This window comes from Artemia franciscana, chromosome 1, assembly GCF_032884065.1.
Source record: "Artemia franciscana chromosome 1, ASM3288406v1, whole genome shotgun sequence".
Classification (NCBI taxonomy): Eukaryota; Metazoa; Arthropoda; class Branchiopoda; order Anostraca; family Artemiidae; genus Artemia; species Artemia franciscana.
In genome coordinates, this window is record NC_088863.1 from 52,071,616 (window position 1) to 52,085,171 (window position 13,556).

General features: G+C 34.3%; 1 protein-coding gene across 6 annotated transcripts in view; it reads right to left on the minus strand.

Annotated features, from left to right (window-relative positions):
- LOC136031171 (ero1-like protein) overlaps positions 1-13,556 on the minus strand; it is a 79,055-nt gene that overhangs the window by 10,148 nt on the left and 55,351 nt on the right. For all 6 annotated transcript variants that reach the window (XM_065710558.1, XM_065710546.1, XM_065710551.1 and 3 more), the window contains exon 10: positions 1,311-1,421. In XM_065710558.1, the coding sequence (XP_065566630.1) occupies positions 1,311-1,421 (111 nt within the window). The remainder of the gene's footprint in view (positions 1-1,310; positions 1,422-13,556) is intronic.

The window sequence follows — 13,556 nt, forward strand, 5'->3', positions numbered from 1 at the left end:
TGGACCTTACCCTTGTAATGAGGCTGTTCTCAAACACTACTTTTTTGACAGTTTTACAGGAGACAATAATATAATTTTCTACCTAATAGTAAATGTTCAAGGCTTCAAAACAAGGAACTGTTTTGCCTGTAAGATGCATCAACATGCACATTTTTATGTTTTCAAGCTTGTAAAACCATAGTGCACGATTGGTCCTAAGCTACTTTAGTTCAACATACTCTAAAATTTCACCTTAAGCCCCTAGCCCCTTCTAGGATATTCCACGCGTTTTCTTTTACTGTCTAGATGCTCATAGTTTCTTTTGATATCCTCTTACACATTTCCGGAAAGTCTCAACTCAATAGCTTTACCTATTCCTGAGATATAGCAGATTTATCGTTTTCCAGCCTTGATGCACATAACTTCTTTTGATTAAGTTAAAAAAGGGAAGACATTCCTCGTTATTTTCCTTGTTGCTCAAGATCAGGGACTGTAATTCTCCTAAATGAAGTTTTTGGCTGTGGTGATTAGTAGTAGAGTTTTCTTTTCGACCTGACACCATTAACGAAGGGTTAAAGTTATATTCTAATATTCCCATAAATTCGTTTTCACAACAAACTCTTACCATTAAGATTAATCGAAATAAGAGTTACCATTTCTGAATCAGCTCACTAGCTAGTTTATTTAAAACTAGTTTTTTAATTTTCGGTTACTATGGGCTAGGATTCGTACTTTATTAGGTTGCGTTGGATACCGGAATCATGATACAGTCATAAGCATATTCCACAAAAGTGAGGATAAATAGTAAAAAAAGGGGGGGGGGAGAATTTGGATGATACACAGTTTTTAGATGTTAGTTTGACTCAAGCTCATTCTAAAATACATTTCAGAAACTATCAAAGAAAACACATGACCTGAAAAAAAAGAGCTCAAACTAGTACACCGCACTATATACTACACATAACCAACTCAATAATGCTGGGAATATCACAGACAGCATCTTCATTTTAGTGTGGGAATTTGTGTCTAGAGGGGGGGAGGGATATTTACATAGCTTTGGGATGTGCATATGACCTCACCCCCAGAAACACATTTTGAATATATACCGGGAACTGAGGGCAAGTAAGACGTAAATTAAGGGTGATAGGTCGCCCTTGATTTACGTCTGTTATTCAACAAAGCACTAGGAGTCTGAACTTGTGATCAAAAGATGCGTTTCCCAAGTTCCTGTTACTATTAAATATTGATTTTATCTTTTTCAACGTGAGCACACACAACTTGAAAAAATTCGAACTACTTCTGTAGAATATTCTTGTTTATATTCAACTTACTTGACAATGTTGAGTATATCTCGTACAGCCTCTTTAGTTTCATAGTCTTCGTCTGCGTTTCCAGTGTAACAGTCAACATTTTCCAGAAACGGAGCAGCTTTGCCAAGAGCCCTAAAACATGAATATTAATTTTTAGAAAAGCAAAAAATAACTGTAGGTTATTACTGAACTAAATCTTTAATGAAAACTTTATATAGATGACTGTGATTCAGCTACTCATGTCAAAATTAATGCACAACAATGCTACTACGATGAACTTGCCGCAACGACTACCCATCTGAAGCCAAGACACTGCCGATCATTCTTTCTGACACCTCTCCCACATCTGCCCTCATTTTAAAGCTATGTTCTGGTAAGGATGGGAGGTTTTGAGAAGCAGAAACGACCACGTGACTCAGTTCCAACTAGTAGGTGAATCTACCTACAAAACTGAAAAAAAAATCCTTTAAAAACAAATCTAAAGAGTAAAAAAAAGAAGAAGAAAAAAAGATTGATACTGTAGATTCCACAATATATCCAAAAAACAAGAATCTCTTCTTTATTTTAAACAAAGTTTAGCCCAAATGAAAACTAAATTTTAGACTTTGAGATGAAACAGAAACTATCGAATATTCGTGCAAATAAAAACATTTTTTCACTAAGTGACGGGAAATACAACTGCCACAGTAAAATTTTATTAAAGCTTGTGCTTTGGCCACCTCCAACGTCATTTTCAAAGAAAGCTGATATTTATCGTTTTATTCCAACCTTTCAGTGAAAAAAAAACTGATTCAAAAACTTCTATTGGCAATGAATAGTACACGGGAAAATTACAATTCAGTAAATGTTCATAGACATTTCACCATAAACACTAAAGTAGAGAGCTACGTGATTCATAATGAACAACACATGAACTAGTCTCCCACAATTGAAACATAATTTCATTTAATAATAAGAATAATTATAGCGAGATTTTTCCGTGTTCATAAAAATATTTAACATAATTTTGGACATTTTTCTGGGGTTGAATCAATCGGCCCGACCATTTTTTTTCTCTATGCCTTTTTTCTATATTCTTTTGTATACATTTTATTATAATTATGAAGCTGTAAATATGCCACGCCAAAGTGTTTTAAAAACCATACAAATTTTGTCTCGCTCAAAATTTTAGCTTTTGTAACTTCTCCCGAAGTGCTTGCTTATTTGCATTTATTAACTCATTAAAACATTGTTTGCATCTGAAATATTTCTTCGAAAGATCCCTTCGTTTGTTCCCGTCAGCAATCTCACTTTCTTTGCTTAGCTTCTTTTTGCCTTGTTTCTGTCTCTTTACTGTGTTTGTTTATGTTTTGTAACTGTTCTCATCCCCTCCTGTGTCACTTCGTCTTCGTAATTCTACGTATTTTCCTAATGATTTCGTTTTCAAGTTTGTTCCCGCGATCTTTTTGTTCATATGATGAACATTTTTGTGAGTTTAGAACTTACGATTTTTTCAAAACACATATTTGCTGTAGCATGTTGAATGTTTTAATGACAGAAAAGACAGACTGACTAAAACTATTTTTTTGCGAAAAACTTATCTTAATTTAACCCAATGTAATTCTACTCTTAAAAATGTACCGATATTTCCCAAGATTTCTTATTTTATGAGCACTGTCTCAAGTTTCTACGATCACTCTTCTACATAAATTTACTAGTGGGGGGGGGGGACTAATATATATATAAGCCATATAGGTATTTCCATTGTCTTTCCATTTAAAATTTTTCACATTGGGCTTGTTCTAAGCTGGAGCCTAGTGAGGAGCGATGATGGTGCCAATTGCGCTCCAGCACCAATTTTTTCTGATGCTTTTATGTGTTTGTATTGTTGCTGTGTTTCTTCACACTTTTGTTCCTACATTATTCCCTGTTTTAGTTCTCGTTTTATGCTCTGAGTTTTTTTTCTTCACTCCTCTCTCTGTGTTTCATTGTGACAATTTTGTACTTTCTTTTCGTTTTCTAGCTACTCTGTTTAATACGTTCGTTACTCTTTTCATAATTGCACCGGAATTTGACAGTGAAAAACAGATTTGATAATTCAGTTACGTTGTTTATTAATAGCAGTTGATAGTTCAATCAAGTTATACATCAATATAGTAAATGTGTCTTACACATCTCTCTATGAAGTTGCGGTGCCCCAATAACGCGAAGAAAAAAGAAAAAAAAGAAGAAAAAGTAGACACATCCAATCGCTTCCGATGCGAGAAAGTGATTATTCTTGTTGCTCCAAATGGGAAACTGTAATTCTGAGATTTGGGGTTGTGGGCTATGTGGATTCCAAAGATAAAAGTTTTCATTTCGACCCAAAACCATTGTCGAGGCGTTTCAGGTTAATATTGGAAACTCCCACAAATAAAAGTTTGCAAATCAGCTTTACTGACGATTCTTCCTTAATCGACAATTGTTTTACAAGTGAGCGTTTAAATTTTCGGTTATAATGGGCTAGTATTCATTCTTAACTAGGTTTTACCTGATGCTGCGACCATAATTAAATCCCTGGACTTTGGTTCAAATTTTTATATCAAAAGCTACTAAAAAGTAACAATTTTATGCATTTGAATTTTATAAATTTGTCCGTCCTGTAGCAAACCCTGAGTACAAGCCATTGACATTTATTGCCTGATTCTATATAGGGCACAGTAGACTTGTGATGAATTACTTTGCCTTCAGACATCCACTGATTCATATTTTTGGTAGTATCTCAGATGAAGCACATTATGGCAGCTGAAGAGAATTTCTCCCTCAAATAATTGAAGTTACATTGGGCAGAAATTACGAAAAATCGGTTGCTGTTTTGGACACCTTACTAGAAAGTATATCTCTCTTAATATGATATTCGCTAAGTTTTATTTTTAGAAAGTTAATATTGTACATTTATTTGTCGAGACTCATTGTTTAAAAGTCATTATCTTACATATCATGTTGTTTTTCTTAAGAGATAATCAAATTTGGATATTTAATAAGCAACAGGCATTGAAAGCCATTAGGGCATATCGGGGTAGAAAATATATTGCACTAGCTGAGTTGAAATCAGAAGTGGAATTTTTCTAGACATATTCTAAAAGTTCACTGATCTTATGTGGTTCGCTAACAACAACCAAATTATTATCAAATTATCAACCAAATTAAATACTTATTATTATCGCTAGTTTGAAAATATTATCTTTATGCACAATCTCTTCCATTTTTTCCGAAATTCAAATAATGTCTGGTATTTTTTTTCTTTTTTTACCCTTTTTTCAGTTATATTATCAAGTCTATTGCAAATTAAAGCTTCATTTTATTTGCTGTAGTTTTTTTTGTAAAAGGTTTTTTTTTTCGCCACAAATAACGGCACAATGACCAAGACTTATTCTCCTGTTCTTCCAAATCTTTTTGACCTGAAACAATCTGAATCTTAGCTATTCCACTTTTCCCCCTTTCAACGCATCCTCCACAGGTGCTATGAATCTATCTCAGCAAAGGCAAATTCACAATTAAAATTTACTAACATGAAGGTAAGCTAAAAGCATTTTGAGCCAATACGAGTTTTTCTGAAATTGTACACAAACAGTATTAACTTGACATCCTTTCTTAAGACCAAAATGAACTCCTGCGTTTGACCTTCATTAAAACCATCAATTTTCAAACCGTCTTACCTCCACAGCGTCATGTATATTAGTGAATTTAAGGTTTATCATTCCTGTTTCGATTTCCCATGTAAAATTTCTGAAAGCTTGTATTTCTTTGTACTTCACCGCAAGATTAAGATAGAGATGCCATTCGATAGCGAAGATTGTGTTCTTGAAAATGTCTATTTCAGTTTTTTTTTTCATCATTCCTTATAATCATGCAAAAAGCCTGTAAGTATTTTGAAAAAGTAGGGTCTCTTTAAAAATCTTGCATTTCTTTATCTTCGATCAAAATAAAAAAAATATATACACCGTTGCATTCAGCACTTTCTTATCTATTTACTTACGAGCTTAAAATTACAATATTGCGTAAATTTGTATTTAAAAAAGCAGTTTCAAGTTCTATAAAAAACAGAAAATCAAGAATATTCAAATTATCTCCGAGGGCAGACAGGTGCTGAATTCCGGCTTATCGTCAGGTGATTCAATCGGTGGGTGGATTTTGGGGAGAGAACAAATACGATTGGGTGTACGCAGAATAGCTTTTTTGTATCTTTTTCGGCCGTGTCAACTATTAGTCAGAGCGCCAGATTCTGTATCTCGCTTATTTCGATTAGTACCCATGCCGGAAGGTACAAAAATGTTAAGGGTGGATCCCATGGTAGTCAACCATGCTGAAAACGAATATCGTAGGGCGCATGTTCGCCGTTGGGGCGTTTCTGAGATATAGGCCAAAAACACCAAATTTGGCCTATAATGGGGTTCAATGATCCTAATTTTTTTTCTACAGATAAGATTGGTCAAATCGAGCGTACTCTTACATCAATAGAAAGGAAAGACTTGGGGCTACACGAATATGATTTTTGTTTGTAAAAAAAATAAAATATAGTACATGTTTTACTGCAGTTTTAAAAAAAGTCAGATTTTTGTCAACAAATTTCTAACAGAAAAGCTAAAAACTCGAAATTTTTTTAGGATAAAGTATTTTTTTTATATTAAAAAAGAAAGCCCGTTTAATTCCGAACACATTGAGCTAAGAAAAAAAAGTTTAAATTATTATATCAGGGGGGTCTGCAACTTTTTTAGCGAGTGTACCCGATAATATGAACTTTGTTTAGTAACCTGCTACCCTACCTTGTGGTTTTTAGTAGCATATATATTCTACCACTTACGAACAAAAGATTCTTAGTTGGCAAACTGGGGCTTTGAAGCCTTTTTTTATCTCTCTAAACTCGACTCGCTTTGGTCTCTTACCTAATACCCTCACATGAAATTTTTTTCAGTGTTTTCTCCTTATTTTGTGTGTGTGTGTGTGTCAGGGGGGGGGGGTCTATAACCTATACGTTTTGCATTGTTCCAAAATTTATCTTTCAAATTCTCACATCTGTAGTTTTATTATGCATACACAGACTAGCACACTTAGAAAAAGATATATTTGACATAACACGATGCTTTACCTTCTTGTCATCTCCCTCCGATCTTTAAACGTCTCCAGTTGCAGCCCCTCTCTCTTTGCTTCTCCTACTACACTCAGCAGCTCAGGCTGTCCATTCTTGCACGCTTGCTATCTTAGTGTTATATTTCCTCTATTTTTCTGTAGTCTGTAATTTGGGGAGTTTCGTCTTATTAACGTTCAATCGCGTCTAGTTTTGACGCCTCTGAGGATCTATTACCCTACCTAGATTACCCCTTCCACAGATAAAAAAGAAGTTTAAGCGGCATTTTCATTAAAAAATCTATTTGTTTGGTATTTCTGTTGTAAAGTAATTTCTACTGTTCTGTGAAGTAACTATGTTTTCTATAAAGTATATTCTATTTTATCTCTTCTCTTTTTTGTTGTCCCGTGATCGCGTTGCCGACAATATAGGGTTTGACCGGTAGATCGATGTCAATGACCTGGAAGAGTTTGCACTTTTTTTTTTACCAAAGTTTATAGATTTTCCCTAAAGTTTACACTGTTGAAAAAAGTTTAAAGAAACATAACTTTTGTTTCCCAGAAATTACAGAACTGTCGTTTCTAGTGCACAGGCCTTCATGTAGCCCATGCAGCCTATATGTATTAAATAAAAAAAAAAACAAGTTTTTTTAAATGAATTAACATAGGAGTGGGTGATCGGATCTTAATGAATTTTGATATTTAGAAGGACATCGTGACTCAGAGCTCTTATTTTAAATCCTGACCGGCATTAAGCCTCTTATTTTCCTTTTAAATCGATCTATTGATTCTTAGAATTTTGCTAGAGCTCATGCCATATGAACTCTTGGCTCTTGTTATGGCTTTGAATTTTAACTATCTAGAAACTCGTAATATTTGAAAAGATTTGCTATATTTAAGTTACAAATGTATGTACTTTTCTACTATATCTTTTTACTTCCTTTCTTCACAAAATCTGATTCGGTCTTTGTACATAATAAATAGGGCTATTCTACAGAGGTCCTTTTAGAAACTCTGGATTAACCCCAAAAATACCCATAAAAATTGAACTTTTTCTAGTTGTATCCCTAATTGACCTTTAATGATATGAATATAAGAAAGGATTCGCTTGGAACTCAGTTTTTCATTAGTGTTTTTTTTGCATCCATAATTTCTTGCGAGCTGTATGTTTCTCTATATAGTTGCCTTATTTCTAGTATTTCTTTCGTAGTTAGAAATATCGGTCACCCGATGAATTTTCGCCAGGAATTTCTTCATCGTTTTATTCTTGATTTCATTTTTTTCCCTTTTCTCACAATTAGTCTCCATATAAACTGTCTTTTTAGTTAGATTTATATTATATTTAACTTATCTGATATGTGTGGTTTATATTAGATTCTTTTTCAGAAGTGGAAAGAAGATTTGGACAATGTTATTCAGGTAAATGGCAAGGAAGCTCAAGACCTGGCTATATCCCGATGGAAGAATTTCAGAAGATGGTATACCGTATACTAGAGTTATTTTGGACACCGGGTGGGATAAAAGGACGAAAGGGCACGACTACAGTGCGAAAGCAGGCCATGCCATAATTTTTGACTATTATACCAAAAATGTTTTATTTGTGAGTTCTAGGAATAAATATTGCTTCATTTGCTCTTGTGCCAGAACTAAAAAAGGGCCCCCTCCAGATCACTTTTGCAACCTCAACTGGAACGGGTCTTCTTCAGGAATGGAGCAGGATATGATGATAGAGGGTTTTGCGCTTAGTATCTTAATTCATGGGCTACGATATCTATAATTTATTGATGATGGAGATTCTAGTGTACATCAACGCCTTATAGAGCGCGTTACATATGAAAAGGAAATTGTGAAGCATGAATGTTCTAACCATGATACTAAGAATTTTACTGGGGATTTATATAAGCCTCGCCAAAAATAAAAACTAATTCTCCAAAATCTTGACAAAGAGCTGCATATCAAGTCTTACTAAAAATCTTCGTGGTGCAATAAAAAAGAACCGAGAAGATGGGGGTTCTGTAGACAATTTAAAAAATCTACTAAGAAATGTGCCGTCTCATGTATTTGGGGACCACAATAAATGTTCTTCTGGGTGCAGCAAATCAGGCAATGTTGAAGGGAAACTGTCAAGAGTTCCTACAATAGTTAGAGAAGCAGTCAATGACAAGCTCCAAAAAGTCATTCGCAAAGCCCCCAGCCTATTGATCGATCCCACCACAAATATAGCAGAGACTTATATGAGAATTGTTGTCAAATTCTTAGGTCACAAACAGGTTTGCCGTTCCAAGCGAAATTCCCATAGAGTGCGTGTGACAGCAGCAGCCCTTGCAAATTCTCTTGGGAATAAGTGGCACTCACACACATATAAAAGTGTTTTTGGCAGAAGCCCAAGTAAAAGAATCAAGAATTTTCTGCTAAGCGGGAAAAAATGGTGCAATGTGCAAGACGTCTGATTCCATCTTCATATGAAAGGCGTGGAGGCAGGTACAAGGCACGTCAATCCAGCAATGGTAGCAGTGTCCGAGGCGAATTGCCAAAAAATGATTCAGAATATGGGCCAAATTGCCAAACTCCAGATCTTCTGCCTACAGAATTTGAGGCTGCCAAACAATTATATTTGAGAAAAATGAAACCATCTATTGACCAGCTCAAGAAGTTGCCCGTTATTGCGGCTGGTCAGGCTGATAATCCCAAATGGATTTCTAAAAGAATGGAAACTATTTCAAGCACACGGTTCCATTCTATCTGTGTTCGTAGGCCTGCCACATCTTCGGCAAGGCTTGTCAAAGAAATAGTAACAAGGAAACAAATGTATTGTAACTGGCAAACGAATCACGGAGTTGATTGTGAGCCAATTGCAATCGCGTGTTTTGAAAGTAAAAAGGGCCAAGTTGTCCAAAGATCGAATGATTTTGGCCTTTTTGCTGATAAAGAAAGATGGTGGCTTGTAACTTCTCCTGACGGGATATGTGACTCTGGACTTCTTGAAGTTAAAACAATAACAAATATTCAAGCAGACAAAACAATAAAAGAAGATGCACAAGGAAATTTAGTGAGTGGTTTCCTTAGGTGGGATCCTGTTGAGAGCCGTCTTGTACTCAAAAGGGAACATAAATATTATTACCAAATACAGGATCAGCTTAATATCGTAGACAAAGAAACTTGCTTTCTAATTGCCTTTGTTGACAAAAACGATTTTGAAATTGTCGAGATCCAACATGACACAGAATTCTGGAAAAATATGTTGCCAAAACTGGACTACTTTTGGGAACATTGCTTACTGCCCGAGCTTATTGACTCGAGACTCGTACGAAATATGGACGTTCTTGAGCTTCATGAGGTCATAGAAGCTCAATCGAAAATGAAAGCAAAAAAAAAAATGATCTCTATGAAAAAACGGAAAATTGACGAATCTTAATTTTGTTTTATGTACTTGTGTTTACAGGACTTCTAAACAGACGAAAACAAGGTCTATTTTTTCTTTTATTATCCTAAGAACTCTTCTTTTTTTCGTCAGTTTTTACACTTCAGTTTTGTATCTGAAAGTTTTATCCCTTTTTTTTAAATGACGCCTAATAGAAACTAACTCCCTTTTTTTCTCCCTCGTCCTCTTGTTTTATTTATTAATATATTTTATTCAACATTTATTATTAGTGTTTGATTTGTATGTAATTTTTTGTGTTTTTTAGGGGGGGGGGAATTGTACGGAGAAAAAATTCAGTTATTTTCGTTATACAACCATGGACGGCTTATAACGATTAAAAAGCAACAGATACAGTGTTGCTCAGCTGCACAATTTTTCCCAGCTGCAAACCTTTTTCATTTGTATTCTAATCGTCATCAACTCCAATCAATCTTTTGCATAGCCTTTCAATCCTGAAACCCACCGTGGTTCCAAAAATTCTCTATTAGTTCTCTCTTTTATTATTTTATTTATATCTGTGAGTTTGTGTCTGATTAGTATTTGTTACCGGGGGGGGGGGTATTTGATGTTTATTAAATACAAAAACAAATTTTTCAACTAAAAGTAAGGAACATCATTAAAACTTAAACAAGCAGGAATTATTACGTATATGGATGCCCCTACTAAATACCTCGCTCTTTACTCTAAAGTTTTTTAGAACTTTCAAAAACTTGTGATTCTAAACCGCTCTTGTGCTTTAGAAGTCGATCGGAATTGGGACAAGGAGTCTTACTTTAGCTTAAAGAGCAAATTATGAAGGAGGTATAATCCGCCCTCATATACGTAATAGTTTCTATTATTTTTAAGTTTTAATGATGCTCCTTACTTTTAGTTGAAAAAAAACTTTTTGTATTTAATTTGTGACCGTTTACTTATATCACAAGATATAAATTTCTACGAAATTCTTTTAGAAGTAAATAAAAACCAAAAAACAATAATTCTTATAGTAATAAAACATATGCTTTTTTTTAACCCTGATGCTCTGTTAATTGTATCTCGAGTATTTGGTACAGGTTATTTCTGGGGATTCTTCTTATTTATTTATTTTAGTATATATATAATTATAACCAGCAGAGTTTTATGTCTGCACACTACTCTAACTCTAGTTAATTCTCCTGACTCTGTTTAACCCGGTTACATAAGAATGATATTGATCACTTCCCAATTTATGTTTGTGTATTCATTTAAAAAAAATTACGTGTGGTAATTTTACGTGTGTGCTATAAGGGTTTAAATTTTTCTCGCGGTAAAGTTGATTGATAAATGTTATAAATTAGTAGAATTTAGATAAGATGCTAGCAATAATTTGGTTAGTTTGATTATTGAGTCTATGTAGGTTGTCCATTTTACTTCTATTTTTACGCATCTGAAATGATAATTTTACGCATCATTTTGATCATTATCAAAGTTGTAATCAAATGTCATTCCGAAGAGTCTATCTAAGCACCAAGTTATACCTATTTCTGTTGACGCCGTGTGGAATACAATTTTGTAACTGAAATCGAAGCCTATTGATTTAAATGGGATTAGTAAGATCCCGTGTTTTTTTCTAGGTGATTGTTTTTATTTATTTATTTTTATCTCTTTCTTTTTGTAATTCATTACTCCATTTTTTGTCTTGCTATTTATAATGGGTTAAAAATAAATTATTATTAAGCACCCTCCAATTTTTTGGTGAATTAAAAGGAGTACTAGGGTTTTTAATTTTTGTTCAAATGAACCCTCTTTGATCTTTTTGGACCATTGGTCCTATGCGATCAACCCTGGGAAGAAAAAAAAAAATAAACACGCATCCGTGATCTTTCTTGTGGCAAAAAAATTCCATATTTTTGCAGATGGAAGCTTGAAATCTATGCAGGATCAGATTCTGGTTTTCTGATAATTTTTTTGGTCAATTAAAAGGAGTACTAGGGTTTTTAATTTTTGTTCAAATGAACCCTCTTTGATCTTTTTGGACCATTGGTCCTATGCGATCAACCCTAGGAAGAAAAAAAAAATAAACACGCATTCGTGATCTTTCTTGTGGCAAAAAAATTCCATATTTTTGCAGATGGAAGCTTGAAATCTATGCAGGATCAGATTCTGGTTTTCTGATACGCTGAATCTGATGTTGCGAATTTCAATAAGACTTCTTGATTTTTCAGAAGTGTTTCCCCTTTTTCAGGAATCAGTTGAATTCTCTCAGGCTAATAACTTTTGATGGGTATCAATAAATCGTATTTATTTGAAATCAGCATAAGTCGACTTTCTAATGTATCTATTTATATTAAAATGTCATTTTAGTTTTGATTACTATTTAGCCGAGCCCCTCCTTACTTACAGTTCGTTATCACGAACTCTAACCGTTTTCCAGCAGCGCACATTTCCACCTAGTGTTTTAATGGTCATCAATTGAAAAAACAATCAGACAATCTTTTGGCTATTTGTTTGAATTATAAACTCGCCATGGATCTAAAATTCTCTATTAGCTCTCTTTTATTTATTTATTACAACCATTGAATGTTTATGAGCTGGTGTTGATTATTATTTGTGGCATAAGGTGATAGAGTTTCTATGGGTATCAGTGAATTATATTTGCTTGTTTTTTGTTTTTTTTTAATATTTTCTCCTTATTCTATGATTCGACACAGGAAGTACAATATACACTTTTTGCTTCCAATTTGCTATTTAATACTTCTATTACTACTACTAATAACTAAGGCCAACACAGCTACGCACGCTCCTCCTCCAACCTAATCTATTTAAAGCCTCCGTCTTTACACCCTCCCAGGAAGTTCCCATTTCCTTTAAATCTTTATTTATGATATCCTCCCAACCCAGACAAGGACGACCTGCTTTCCGTGTAGCCCCAGACGGTTGGCCAAAAAGGACAATCTTCGGTAATCTGTCATTCTTCATCCGTAGAACGTGGCCTAGCCATCTCAACCTTTCTTTCATTATAGCCCTAGAAAGCGGGATTGAACCACATTTTTCGTTCAACCTACTGTTTGAAATACGGTCAGTCAGCCGGGTACCCAGAACAATAACCCTAGGCAATTTAGAACATAAACCCTAGGCAATTTCTCTGGAAAACATCTAGTAAATTTTCATCTTCTTTTCGGAGCGCCCATGCTTCAGAGCCATATTTAACCACTGTCATCACTGTAACTTCCAATATTCTAATCTTGGTTTGCAGACTTATCTTTCTATTCTTCCAAAACTTTTTTAACTGTGAAAAAACACCCTGAGCCTTAACTATTCTACTTTTAACATCTTCACTGCTCCCACTGCTATTTAATAGATAGAAAAATATTCCATGTGAGGGAGCAGGAATATTATACAATTTATATAAGCTTCAGAAGAAAATTTGTATCTTTTTAACTTGTCTCCCAATAGTCATCGGTTCCAATTCTAACAGCGTTTTGATGTTTGTCTTATCAAAAGCCGTCGGGAAACGAACATTTTCAACAATACGTATCCTTCCCTCTCTTTCTCTTATTGAATTATTATAATTTTGTACTTAATTCTTATTAGTGTTTTACGAGTATTCGTATTCTTCCCCCTTTTCAGGACGTAAAGCCTTTATGGATTAGTGAATTATGTTGTGTTGATGATATTTGTAGTTTTTACTTGAAAATATATTTAACATTATTCTAAAATTTGAGAAACAGAAGTAGAATCTGTTTTTGTTACTTTCCATTGGCCATTTAGTAGGCAAGAAAAATCTGCCTATGAGTACTGGA